This window comes from Protopterus annectens, chromosome 3.part0, assembly GCF_019279795.1.
Source record: "Protopterus annectens isolate FY-2018-M chromosome 3.part0, PAN1.0, whole genome shotgun sequence".
NCBI lineage: Eukaryota > Metazoa > Chordata > Ceratodontiformes > Protopteridae > Protopterus > Protopterus annectens.
Window position 1 is genome coordinate 1958781985 of NC_056731.1, and position 13902 is coordinate 1958795886.

A 13902-nucleotide genomic window follows, 5' to 3' on the forward strand; every position below is an offset into this window, starting at 1 on the left:
CTCCAGGGCCATTAGCCTAGTACACACCTATGAACCTATGAACAACACAGATGGAATGTTATGGTAAGTACATCATTTTTTTTTTAACCTGAGGTCTTACCCTGCAGTTATTGTGACTTCTATGCCAGCAGGTACTAGCCCTCAAGGATAATCCAAACCTCCTTCTACAGACATAGAGTGATCTTTTTGAATACTTTTGGTAACATAATTTTCTTTCCTCTTCTTCTTCTTCCACTTTGGAATGTAGAATTCTTAACTATCTGACCCATGAGTAGCAGTTTCTGCTGTTTGTATAAACATTTTGGGGAAACCTTCCTACCAGTCTTCCCCCCAGATGTTAGGACCTGTCTCGGTTGCATTACTTCTTCATGTCTCCAGTATTTAAGCATGCTTTAAGAAATGTTTATGATTGTGCAGATTCAGTGTCTTGTGCCTCTGCCTCTGCTACTGTTTGAATAGGTATGCCTGTGTATATAGCCAAATTATTTTTGATTAAGTGAAGTCTAAAATTTTGAATTCAGCTCTTGACAAGGAGGCTTTTATAGCACCCATCTGCTAGTCATGTCCTCTAACAATTTAGTGATCAAAAAGTGAAAACTCTCAGATCCTGTTTCATGTGGGTGGCCACGGTGGTGCAGCGGTTAGCATTGCCACCTCACAGCAATAGGTTCTCTGGTTCGATCCTCGGCTGGGGTGCCTTCTGTGCAGAGTCTGTATGTCCTCCCTATGGTTGAATGGGTTTCCTCCAGGTGCTCCTGTTTCCTTCCGCATCCCAAAGACATGCTGCAGGTGGATTGGATACTCTAAACTGGCTCTAGGCGTGAGTGTGTACATGTGTGTGCCTTCCATAGAAGGTTGGGCACTGGGCTGGCAACTCAACACCGTAAAACTCCACTGCCAATCATGAGCAGACAGGTGATCTGCTGTGGCGACCCCTAACCGGGAAAAGCTGAAAGAAGAAGAATTAGATCCTCTTTCATGTCTTCAAAACTGATTAAGCAATCTCTTCCTTTCCATGCCTTACAGAGAAACAGCAAAAGATGGCTGGAGGGGCTCAATTAGAAACAAATATTGATTCCAAATTAGGGGCAGTCTATCTCTCCATAACAACTATACCAGCTTCTGTTCCCCTCTCCCTTCCTGTCCTGTTCTCTCAAAATCTGTCTTGTCAGCTGGCTTTCTACATTCCTGTTTGACTACAGATTTTATCAAACTCATGGGTGTTAATGGTTCAGGAGGGATACAGTTGGAAATGGATAGAAATCCTCTTTTCAAAGGAGTTCCTCCCCACCCTCCACCTTAGGAATTATTTTTATTTCAAGTTCTTCAGCACGTGCTCACTCTAAGAGTCAAAGAATCAATGCCTTTATATCAAAGGGGCGAAGACTTCTATTCTAGACTTTTTCCTGTACTTATGAAAGAGTCTTTATTGCAGACTGTCTATCTCTTTCAGCTTTTCCTGGTTAGGGGTCACCACAGTGGATCACCTTGTCCGCTCATGATTGGCAGTGGAGTTTTATGGTGTTGAGTTGCCAGCCCAGTGCCCAACCTTCCACGGAAGGCACACACATGCACACACTCATGCCTAGGGCCAATTTTAAGATGTCCTATCCACTTGCAGTATGTCTTTTGGGACGTGGGAGGAAACCGGAGCACCCGAAGGAAACCCACATGACCGCAGGGAGGACATGCAGACTCTCTATCTCTTTCGGCTTTTCCTGGTTAGGGGTCACCACAGCGGATCACCTTGTCCGCTCATGATTGGCAGTGGAGTTTTATGGTGTCGAGTTGCCAGCCCAGTGCCCAACCTTCCACAGAAGGCACACACATGCACACACTCATGCCTAGGGCCAGTTTTAGGATGTCCTATCCACTTGCAGCATGTCTTTTGGGATGTGGGAGGAAACTGGAGCACCCGGAGGAAACCCACATGACCGCAGGAAGGACATGCAGACTCCACACAGAAGACACCCCAGCCGAAGATCGAACCGGAGAGCCTCTTGCTTTGAGGTGACAATGCTAACTGCTGTACCACCATGGCCATCCCAAAGAGTCTTTATTGCATACCATTTCCTATAATTCGACATGTTGATCTTCATTCTCTTGGGAAACCTTGTGGCAACGTTAAACCTAAATTATGCTTACTATCACATTTTCTTAGTCAAAAGTTTTTGGGTAATTTTCACACATTCTGTCTCTGGGTGACACTATCAGTTCTCTGCATTACCCTTTGGGTTATCGTCTGCTTTTAGGTGTTTACTAACTGCCTAACTCTAGTCATATTTCTTTGCAGAGTTTTCTCCCAGATCTCAAGAGTTGAATATGAGTTTAATCTCTTCTAACCAATATGTGAGTCCACATAGGCTTAAAGAATCATCCTTCACCCACCATACAGGATTGTTTCTATAGGATGTCTTATTGACACTCTGCTGCAACTGTTTAAAGAGACTGAACTTTAGATACCAGCAAACAATAGACTGTTTTTTCAAAAATGAAAACAAATTGCGTCAAACACAAAATTACAAGCTAACACAGCTATTTACATGAGGAAGCTGGATGCCTTTTTTAAGAACATTGCCTAGTTGATTGTATAAGAGATAGCAGAGATGAAGTTACTCCCATATAGTTCATCCTTTCTTGACTCTTCCCTCATGACCTCACTAAGAAATTAAGCAGAAGGCTGTCATTTAAAAAGCAAGAAAATACTGACAAATGCCTTAAGTGGATGATTTAAAACTGCTCGCCTTGTTCCTCCAGTGCAAGGGATCTTTCTTTATACAAACACATGCCTGGCACAGCTATTACAGGCTGATCCATTCCCATTTGGCACTTCCCCACCATCATTTTCCCCTGACACACAGAACAAGAGTGCAGGTAAAGCAGCATGCTTAGATATTACTGAGGAAGTACAGCATGGTTAAACCGTGATAACACCGGCTCACTGAAAGTATATCAAATGTGGCACCTCCAAAATAGCATTTAAATGACTGCTTTTGTATGAATTCTTATTAATGTTTAAAAAATGTATGCTTGACATACAGAAAATGAACCAGTCCTCTAAAGTTAGCAAGCAATTTCAACATTTTAGTTTAAGCAGGTCATGTTGGTGTCTACTGGTCATGCAGTGCACTGTAAAAAAACTTTAGGGTTCTATGGCAATCTTTCATACTTTCCAGCAATGATGTCAGCTGAGGCACTTCCTCCTGCTCAATTCCTAAAGCACCATATGTCAATCTGGCCATGGCTTCCTCAAGGAAAGAAAGGGTAACAGAGCCCTGTGAGCTGAATCCTCTTTTGAGCAGGATACAACAGTTGAAACTGCCGCTGGGACTGACTACATAATCCAGTCACTGGATGAAATGCCACTTTCTTAATCCTAGTGTCTGCAAAGTAACCATGGTCACAAAGAGTATGGGCATTACTCATTTTAACAAGTTTTCCTGCTAACCAAAGGACAGGCAATTCCTTGTCCTTCTGTGCATAGGCATCACATACCAGCCAGAGCATCCTGGAATGAAGATATTGTGGGATAAACTGCTTCTGCCTGAAAAAAATGCAGTCAGAAGCTTCCTCCCCCTCTGGGAGCCTCATAAAATGGAGGTTCTTTAAATAAAAAGAGAGATAGATAAATAAATAAATAAATAAATAAATAAATAAATACAATGGAGGTTCTTTTGGTGCCCATGACCCTGAAGGATAAATAATCTGGCCTCCAACATTTCCATGAGAACTTCAATGACCCCATGCACTGCTTAAAATCCATCGTCTCCCCATCCATAGAATCCAGATGTTTGAATGACCTGACTACAGATTTGCTGTCAGTGAGTGTGTCATCCACTTTGTCTGTGTATGTAGACAAAGTATTATTCATCTTTTGTATTTCTGACATTATTTATTCAAGATTGACTATAGCCTGTGAGCTCTCCATTTGAGGTGAACAGTACAAAGGTTTAGTTGCTGTGATGGGAAACTGTTGCAATGGACTTTTATCAGTATCAGCAGCACCACCAGCACTACTGCAGTTGCTTTTCTTCTTTAGTATTTTTGATTGAGAGCCACCCTCAGAGGTGATGATTGTTGAATTTAAAACATGCTGAAAAGTCCTTACTTAGAATAAACTACAAAGGAAGGTGAGAGCTAAGTACTAGATTGTATTATTCAGCCACCATCTTAACTGGATGTCCCAATTATATTGTTTTTTTATATTTTAGTTTGACTTTATGCTCAGGACCACACTAACAAAATGATGTAATGCATTTACTTGTTTACTGCTTTTTGATAACCTGGAGAGTGGACTTGTCAATTGACTCTTTTCAGCCACAAACTAGGCTTCAAATAAGCAGCAAAACAGAAACTTAGAAAGTAAGAAGCTTACTTACAAAGCAAAGTAAGCACTTTTGTTATATATGGATTACATACCACAAGAATATTTGCATAAAAATAAACTTAAAGTGGCATATGACCTTAGGATAAAGTACTAACCACCATCACAAAAGCATACACATTTGGATTCATTATAGTGGTGCTGCGGTAGCATTGTCGCCTCACAGCAAGACGTTGTCCTGTTCGATTCTCAGCTAGAGAGTCTTCTGAGTGGAGGCATACGTGAATGAGTGTACCTTCATTGAAGGTTGTGCATCAGGGCTGGTAACTCGGCATGTAAAAATCCACTACCAAACATTAGCGGACCAGAGTTCCGCTGTGGCGACCCCTAACTGGGATAAGCTGAAAGACACAACAACAACAACATGTATATGTGCTTTAAGTTTAGTCTTAAAGTCACTCAGTTCATAGGTAGGCTTGCAGTCCTGGGAAGAATTAAGGAGCCTAGTCCAAATTCCAAGTTGCCTAAAAACATTGTTTGGTTAAGTGACTTTCTTAAGGTCACACAGTAGGCATATGAGGGTAAGGGAATCAAACCCTGTACCACAGGAATAACAACTGACAACCGTAATTCTGTGTGTAATTCTTTATATACAGCTTCAAGGTGTTCCAAGTGAACAGGAAAAATAAAACAGTCGAAAACATGCAATTTCCTGTAAGTAAATGTCTTTGGTTGCTGTATTTAGCGGGGAAATATAGTAGCCTATGTATTAATTTAGGCACTGTGGTATTGTAGCTTCAGTCTTTCATGATATCATGAGAATAGATTTCAACTCCAAGAAACATTTCTGGGGTTCTCCCTTATTAAAAATGAAAACAAAAATAATACATTTTCTGCATCAAAAATATAATTTGGTATTGTATGTGGCAAGAGACTCCAGCTCTATTCAGTCACATACCGTCTGCTCAGAGGTGATCTGTGCCTGACATACAAGGCCATGTCCAACCCGGAATTAAAGGACATGCTCCACCTCAAAAAATCCAAATCCACCAGAGCCACGAGAGCAAGAGACTTAAACCTCAACACGGATATAAATAGGATGTGCTGGAGGGACAGATTCATCACCCAGAGACTCCCTACACTATGGAACAGAATCCCAGTCCATGTGAGGCCGAGCCCCTCACTGACTCTGTTCAAGAGAAATCTTGACAAGTGGATGGGAGATCGTAGGTTTACCCCGGGAATCATCTCTGTGTCACTGCTGGACAGAGGCACAGCAAACTAATGGGTATAGTATTCTCATCCTAAGGGGTGGTGAAAGCCACACACACTCTGGCTAGGCTTATAAATGCCCTAGGGCAGATAGCCTAGTATGAACCTATGAACCTATGAACCTATGAAGAGGGCTAGAACCAAGACTGAGGCTTTGTTATTTACACTTAGAAAAATGCTGCAACACACTTTATGGAGAATTTTTGCAACCATATACATTTTCTTTCAGATTCCTCATTTGTTATAGAAAAACTATGACTTGTTTCCTTTTTATATTTATTCAGTTATGTATTTCATAGGTTCATAGGTTCATAGGTTTATACTAGGCTATCTGCCCGAGGGCATTTATAAGCCTAGCCCATAGTTTTTTGTGGCTTACGCCACCCCTTAGTTTGGAGAAACTATGCCCATTATTTAGCTGTGCCTCTGTCGAGCAGTGACACTGAGGTAACCCCTGGGGTGTATCTGCGATCTCCCATCCATTGGTCAAGATTCCTCTTGAACAAGGCCAGCGAGGCGCTCTGCCTCACATAAACTGGGATTTTGTTCCACAGCATAGTGAGTCTTTGAGTGATGAATCTATCCCTCCAGCACGTCCGATTAATAACCGTGTCGAGGTTTAAGTCACCCGCCCTTGTGGCTCTGAGGGATCTAGATTTTTTGAGATGAAGCATATTCATCAAATCTGGGTTTGACATGGCCTTGTATGTCAGGCATAGGTCACCTCTGAGCAAGCGGTACGCAACTGAATATAACTGGAGTTCTTTCAGTCGTGCAGCATAAGACAGATTTTTGAGACCCTTTATCCTTTTGGTGAGGAACTTTTGTGGCCTCTCCAGCTGCTGCAAGTGTCGGGTCAGATACATTCCGAATGGGGCATTGTACTCGATCATTGGTCTGATGAGTGATGAGTATAGGGAGACCATGACCTCCCTTGATCTAGATGTGAATCCCTTCAAGATAAGGTGGGCAATGTAGAAGGTCTTCCTAACTACTTTAGCAATATGAGTGTCGAATGAAAGGCTACTGTCAACCTGGGTTCCCAGGTCCCTAATAACTTCTTCTGTGTTCAGGGGATTGCCACCTATATGGTAGCTAGGGGTAACCTTATTTTTCCCGAAGGGTATGACTATGCATTTCTTGGCATTTAACTTGAGGCCATGACTCTGGCACCAGTTATCCGTTTCTGTGAGACCCTTCTGAAGGATGTCTGTGTCGGATGTGTTCTCAACTACGGCGCCCAGTTTGCAGTCATCTGCAAACTTTGTCAGCCATAACCCTCCTGTGTTTGCTTGTACTTCAGAAAGGTAGATGCCAAACAAGAGTGGGCCCAGGACTGAGCCCTGTGGGACACCACTTGTGACAGGCTTAGAGTCTGACATGGTGCCAGCAACTCTGACCCTGTGGGTTCTGTCACTCAGCCAGTTTGCAACCCATCTTGTAATGTATGGGTTTACATTTAAGTTGATGAGTTTTTCAATGATACCCGAGTGGGGTATTGTATCGAAAGCCTTCGCCAGATCTAGGTAGGCTGTATGGACTGCCTTTCCCTCATCAATGGCCTTGGTGACTGTTTCGAAAAAGTCAACCAAGTTTAAAAGGCATGATCTGCCTTTGACAAAGCCAAACTGGGTTGGATCCAAAGTCTGCAAATTCCCTATGTCTTTATTTATGAGATCCATTATGATCCTTTCCATGGCTTTGCAGATCAGGCTTGTCAAGCTAATGGGACGGTAATTTCCAGGGTCGGTGGAGGCACCGCCTTTGTGGAGTGGGACCACAGTCGCTGTGCGCCACTCCCAGGGTACGTATCCAGAGGTGAGACTAAGATTAAACAGCTGTCCTAACTGTGGGTTTAATTCCTCGTTGAGTTCATGGAGCACACAGCCGGGGACACCATCAGGTCCCATGGATGCTGTGTTCTTTGCCTTGGAGAGAGCAGTTCTCACCTGAGCGTTGGAGATGTTTGGGGGGCTACAATCATTTGGTATAGATATCTCTTCTTTAGGCGGGGAGGGTGGGGAGAAGTTTGCACTGAACCTGTCAGCCAGTATGTTGGCAATGTCTGTAGGATCAGTAATCTTCACATCATTTTGAACTAATTCTGAACATATCTGGGAGTTTCCTCCTAGGTTTCTGACATAGCTAAAGAATGCTTTATGGTTGTCTTTAGAGTCCTTAGCTATTTTTTTCTCAAAATTAGCTTTGGATGATTTTATGAGAGCTCTTAGCTTTTTACTTATAGTGATCAGCGGTGTCTTACCTTTTAAGGATTTTGCTCTATCTTGTAGTAGCTTTCTCCTTTTATTGTAGAGTTTGTTTATGGCTGGGGTCCACCAGACTGGATGCTTGCGTTTGGTACAAAGAGTCTTTGTTTTGCTTGGGATTGCCTGATCCATGCAGCCCTGCAGGTGCTGGTAGAAGGCATTTGTAAGTGATTCAGCGGTTTGAGTAATGTTAACCGCCGGCTCAGGGGCCTTAAAGGAGACCACACTAGTCTTTAGAAGTGTGAAGTCGGCTTTCGAGAAGTTCTTTACTGTGGTCTTTTTCATTTTGGGTGGGGGCGGGATGAGGACCTCCAGCGAGATTAGTTTGTGATCAGATCTCACCAGTGAAGGGTATACTTCTGGCGTTGAATATTGTGCTCCCATGTTCGTGATGATGAGATCAAGTATGTTCTCTCCTCTTGTGGGGATGGTGACTAGTTGTTCCATGGCATTTGAGTTTATGAATTCCAGGAACTTTTGGGCTAGAGGGTTTGGGCTTGAGTAGTGTTCCCAGTCTATATTAGGGTAGTTGAAGTCACCTAGTATGATGGTGTTCGGAGATACATTTATCCCCTCCAGTGTTTTCAGGAAGGCCATGTGAGGTTCCTGAGTTTGCGAGGGTGGCCTGTAACATGCTACAATTTGCAGAGCAGTCTTGCCTATGGTTAATTGCACCTGGATGGTTTCTGATGCATCGTGCGATGCCACCAATCTTGAGGTGTGGGTGTCCTTGATGAATATGGATACCCCTCCTCCTTTCTTGGTATTGTCCGGGTTTTGTGGCCGGAACGCATGATATGAGGTAAAACCTGATAGTGCTGGGGTGCTCTCAGGAGCCTTGAACCAGGTTTCTGTCACAGCACAGACATCGATGTTCTCCATACTGAGAAGGGCCTCGAGTGCGTGCATCTTGAGGCTGAGACTTCTGGCATTGAGCAGCATTACCCTTAGTTTTTTTTCTTTGTTTTGTTCTAGGGTGTTAGGTTTAGAATTTGAGCCTTGCCTAAAAAAGGCACTATGGGGGATTTACATCCTGACTGGGCAATAATCAATTTTATTAGAGGCTTAGGGAGAAAAGCTCCATAGAATACAAATTACAACAGTAGATCAATGCCACTCACAATAAATTATACAATGGTAAGAGAAGAATCCCAGCCGAGTGTAGCCTCCCGGACATCTCAAATGCGCAGGTGAAAGCTGCACTCTCTAAAGCTAAAAACACAGCATCAATGGGACCGGATGGTGTCCCCGGCTGTGTGCTACACGAGCTAAATGAGGAATTAAACCCGCACATAAGGCAGCTGTTTAATCTCAGCCTTACCACAGGATACGTGCCCAAGGAGTGGCGTACGGCAACTGTAGTCCCACTCCACAAAGGCGCCTCTACGGACCCTGGTAATTACTGCCCCATAAGCTTAACAAGTCTAGTCTGCAAAGCTATGGAGAGGATCATAATGGAGCTCATAAACAAATATATAGGGGACTTGCAGACATTGGACCCGACCCAGTTTGGCTTTGTCAAGGGAAGATCATGCCTTTTGAACTTGGTCGACTTCTTCGAAACAGTCACCAAGGCCATTGATGAGGGAAAGGCAGTCCATACAGCCTACCTTGACCTTGCAAAGGCTTTCGACACAATACCCCACTCGGGTATTGTAGAAAAACTTACCAGCTTAAATGTAAACCCATATGTCACAAGATGGGTTGCAAACTGGCTTAAGGACAGAAAGTGCATCAGACACGGATATCCTTCAGAAGGGACTCACGGAAACAGATAGCTGGTGCCAGAGCCATGGCCTGAAGTTAAACGCCAAAAAATGTATAGTCATACCCTTCGGGAAAAACAAGGTAACCCCAAGCTACCATATAGGTGGCAATCCACTAAGCACAGAAGAGGTTATCAGGGACCTGGGGACCCAGGTTGACAGTGGCCTTTCTTTTGACACTCACATTGCTAAAGTGGTTAGAAAGACCTTCTACATTGCCCACCTGATCATGAAGGGATTCACATCCAGATCTAGTGAGGTTATTGTTCCCCTGTACTCTTCACTTATCAGACCAATGATCGAGTACAATACCCCATTCGGGATGTATCTCACCCGACATCTGCAGCAATTGGAGAGACCCCAAAAGTTCCTCACCAAAAGGATAAAGGGACTCCAAAATCTGTCATATGCTGCCAGATTGAAGAAACTCCAGCTCTATTCAGTCGCATACCGTCTGCTCAGAGGTGACATGTGCCTGACATACAAGGCCATGTCCACCCCGGAATTAATGGACATGCTCCACCTCAAAAAATCCAAATCCACCAAAACCACTAGAGCAAGCGACTTAAACCTTAGCACAGATATAAATAGGATGTGCTGGAGGGATAGATTTATCACTCAGAGACTCCCTATGCTGTGGAATAAAATCCCGGTCCATGTGAGGTAGAGCACCTCGCTGACTCTGTTCAAGAGAAATCTAGACCTGTGGATGGGAGATCGTAGGTTTACCCCAGGAATCATCTCTGTGTCACTGCTGGACAGAGGCACAACAAACTAATGGGCACAGTATTTTTTCATATAAGGGGTGGCGTAAGCCACAAAAATTTGGGCTAGGCTTATAAATGCCTTAGGGCAGATAGCCTAGTATAAACCTATGAACCTATGAACCTATGTAAACATCAAACAAATCTATAGGAAATCTACAAGGTAAATGCACATGAAATAAATAAGTATGTAAGAAAAAGAAAAAATATAGAAGACAAATACAAAATGTGTATGAACAAAAAAGAAAAAAATATAGTGTTGGTGGCAGAAGGTAAATGTTTCCCTCTGTAAAGCCACATGAAAGGAAATGTTGAGCTGAGTGTGCCAAACAGCAGTGTGATGAAGCAGCAGAAAGTTATACTGGCCTTTATAGGAATAAGGAATATTAGTTTAAGACAGTTTAATAAGGGTGTTAGCATAAAACATATAAGGAAATTTCTAAAAAAAATGTTGGTATTAGCCTGGTGTGGTACAAGAACATATCCAAGAGATGGAAAGGAATTCTTTTAGTAGAGGTCTAATTAAATGACTGTCAGGTAAATTCTATGATGAAACTTTTTTCTTTAGAGGACAAAGCATTCAGAAGACATGCCTAGAGTGTATTCCTTAACAAAGGCACATTTCTGATGTGAGGGAACATTTCTAAAGTGCTTTCACAACATTTAGCTAAGAATGTGCATTCTAATGGTATAAAGGGTACTCCTGCTTCTGTTGCCTGGATGACCTTCTCATTTTTTCTGTTGTTGTTTTATATGGTCCCCTTTTTAACCCTCTATAGTTATTTTAATAGGACTGTGCATGATCAAACACGTTAGGCCATCTTTCCTACCTATAAGCCCCTGAGGGATGTCTGAACTTTAGGCTACTTTACACACTATTTTGATGCAAATCATTATGTCAATCTGTTTTAAAAGTATCAGGATGCTTGCTTATTACCATACTTTTATTTTATTTCAAAGACACTGGATGACAACTTTGGTGTTAAGGATTACACAACAGTTGTATGAGGCTCCAAAAGGGAAACACAATGTTCAGCATGCAGTTCCAATACACGATCTACCAATTTATTCCACAGTATTAACCAAGTGTCTGATACCAGCTGTAGCAGGCTGTAAGTCAAAGGTGGCTCATAATTACCCTGGTTTGCATGATTGTAATGCAGGCTGAATTTTGACATCTCTTGTATTATCATCCAGAGGCCACACAGCATACCATATGCAGAAACTGTCTACTGCTGAGAAGACTGAGCTAGTGATATAGATGACTTCAGAAATAAACACAGTGGTTATGAATTGCTGATGAGAAAGAAAGAATATCCTTTACACTGCGATAGTGAGTGACTCACAGTGTCATACTAGATGCCTACAAATGAAGGGTTGGCTTCAGTGATTTAATAACATTATACCATGCAGCCTGCAGGCCATAATCTCCATGGTATTGTATTTGGAGAGGGACAATACTCTTCACAAGCAATTTTTTAGTACTTTCAGTAAGTGAGGTTTTTATATTCTTCACAGGTTCTTGTATCTGAAGTTGGTGAAGATGTGAATATTCAGCAACTTTTGAATTCTCCAGGAAACTGGCGTGGTCGAGCTCAGCAAATTCTTGCTCAACAAATCAAGGTGAGTTAATTCTCATACTTCTATTCTTTTTTATCAGATTATTTATCTTGAATGTGATTAAGGCAGAAATGTTTTTATTCAGAATTTAAATAGTTGAAAACTTCTTCATGGAGGTTCACATTAACAATAAATGATAGTGTTTGGGTTTACCTATCTTCTCTCATGCTGTTATCTCACTGTATTTACATCAGCCTTGCCTTTCTTATATATGAGGACCAGTGGTTATCTCATAAGCACTTTGAAAGGTGCTTACATAATGTGCAGGGAAGTTGTATTGTCACTCCTGGTATGAACCTGCTTCATTTCTTCTTGCCATGCCTGTATTGTAGAATTAAGTGCCACAGTAATTTTGTCCGCCTAGGGATTCATACATGTCCAACATCCCTCAGTTTTCAGCTGTGTCCAAAGAAATTCAAGGAATATTTTTCATAAAGTGTGATTGTGGTAAATTAAAGCCATGATGTTCATCTTTTCCACTGCTGAAGTAGCCTTTAGACTAAACCTCAAAATGCACTCACTGGAGTTACTCCTTAAAATGGAGAACATCGACATCTGTGCAGTGACAGAGACCTGTTCAAAGCTCCGGAGAGCACCCCTGCATTACCAGGCTATAATTCATACCACACCTTTCGGCCACCTGACCTGGACCGAAACACTAAAGGCAGAAGTGTGACCATATTCATTAAGAATATCCACATCTCCAAGCTAGTTGCTCAGCATAATGCATCTGAGATTATCCAAGTTCAATTAACTCTGGGCAAGACGGCAATCCAGATTGTAGCTTGCTACAGACCCCCCCCCCTCTTTTTTTGATACACTGGAAAATATTAGGGTACAACTCAACACCTTAATAATGGTGATTTCAACTACCCACCATTAAGTGGGAAAACTACTCATGTACCAACTCTTTTGCTCAATGTTTTCTGGAATTCATAAATTTCAATGCCTTGGATCAACTTATCCACACCCCCACCAGGGGCAGCAATATCCTAGACCTGGTCATCACCAACATAGGTGACCGGTGTTCCACACCAGAGGTCAATTCCTCATTGGTCAGATCCGACCACAAGCTAATCACCCTAGACATCCACATCCTGTCCCCACCCCCATTAGGGAAACAACTGTAAAAAATGTCTCCAAAGCCAACTTCACGCTTCTTAAGACAGAAGTGGCAAACTTCATGACACTCATGCAGATGGACAATAGAGGTACAACTGCTGAATTTTACACAAATGCACTTTATAAGCATTTACACAAGTGCATGGATCTCTAACATAACCAAGATGCTGTCCCCCCAAAAAAGGAAGCCAATCTTGTGGTCTTCTGCCATAATCAAACTTTACAACAGAAGAAAGAAACTGTTGCAAAAAAGAGTAAAATCCCATGATTGGAGGAACTCCCTGGTCAGCCTCAGTAAGAAGCTGAGATCCCTCATAAAATCCTCCAAATGTAGTTTTGAAAACAAAATCACCACTGATTCTAAAGACAACCATAAAGCATTCTATAGCTATGTCAAGAATCTCAGTGGCAACACTCAGATCTGCTCTAAGTTACAGCGCAATGGAACTAAATATACAGAACCAACTGATATTGCCAACATCCTGGCAGACAGGTTCAGTGCTAACTTTACCCCCCTGTCACCCCCCCCCCCCAAAGGGCCTATCTGTATACCAGAAGAATGCAAAGTTCCTGTAATCACGGCTGCACAGGTAAAAACTTCACTTTCCAAAGCCAAGAGAACAGCATCCATGGGACCTGAAAACATCCCAGGCTGCCTTCTACACAAACTACAGAATGAACTGGCACCCCACCTAAGTACCATGTTCAGTCATAGCCTCACCTCAGGCTTTGTGCCCATTGAATGGCGCACCACGACGGTTATCCCA

The 13902-nt window shown here is 42.5% G+C and overlaps 1 protein-coding gene across 1 annotated transcript in view; it reads left to right on the plus strand.

Moving 5' to 3' along the window:
• CCDC13 (coiled-coil domain containing 13) overlaps positions 1 to 13902 on the plus strand; it is a 977767-nt gene that overhangs the window by 240822 nt on the left and 723043 nt on the right. The window contains exon 7 of the mRNA XM_044066042.1: positions 11912 to 12016. Coding sequence (XP_043921977.1) covers positions 11912 to 12016 — 105 coding nt within the window. The remainder of the gene's footprint in view (positions 1 to 11911; positions 12017 to 13902) is intronic.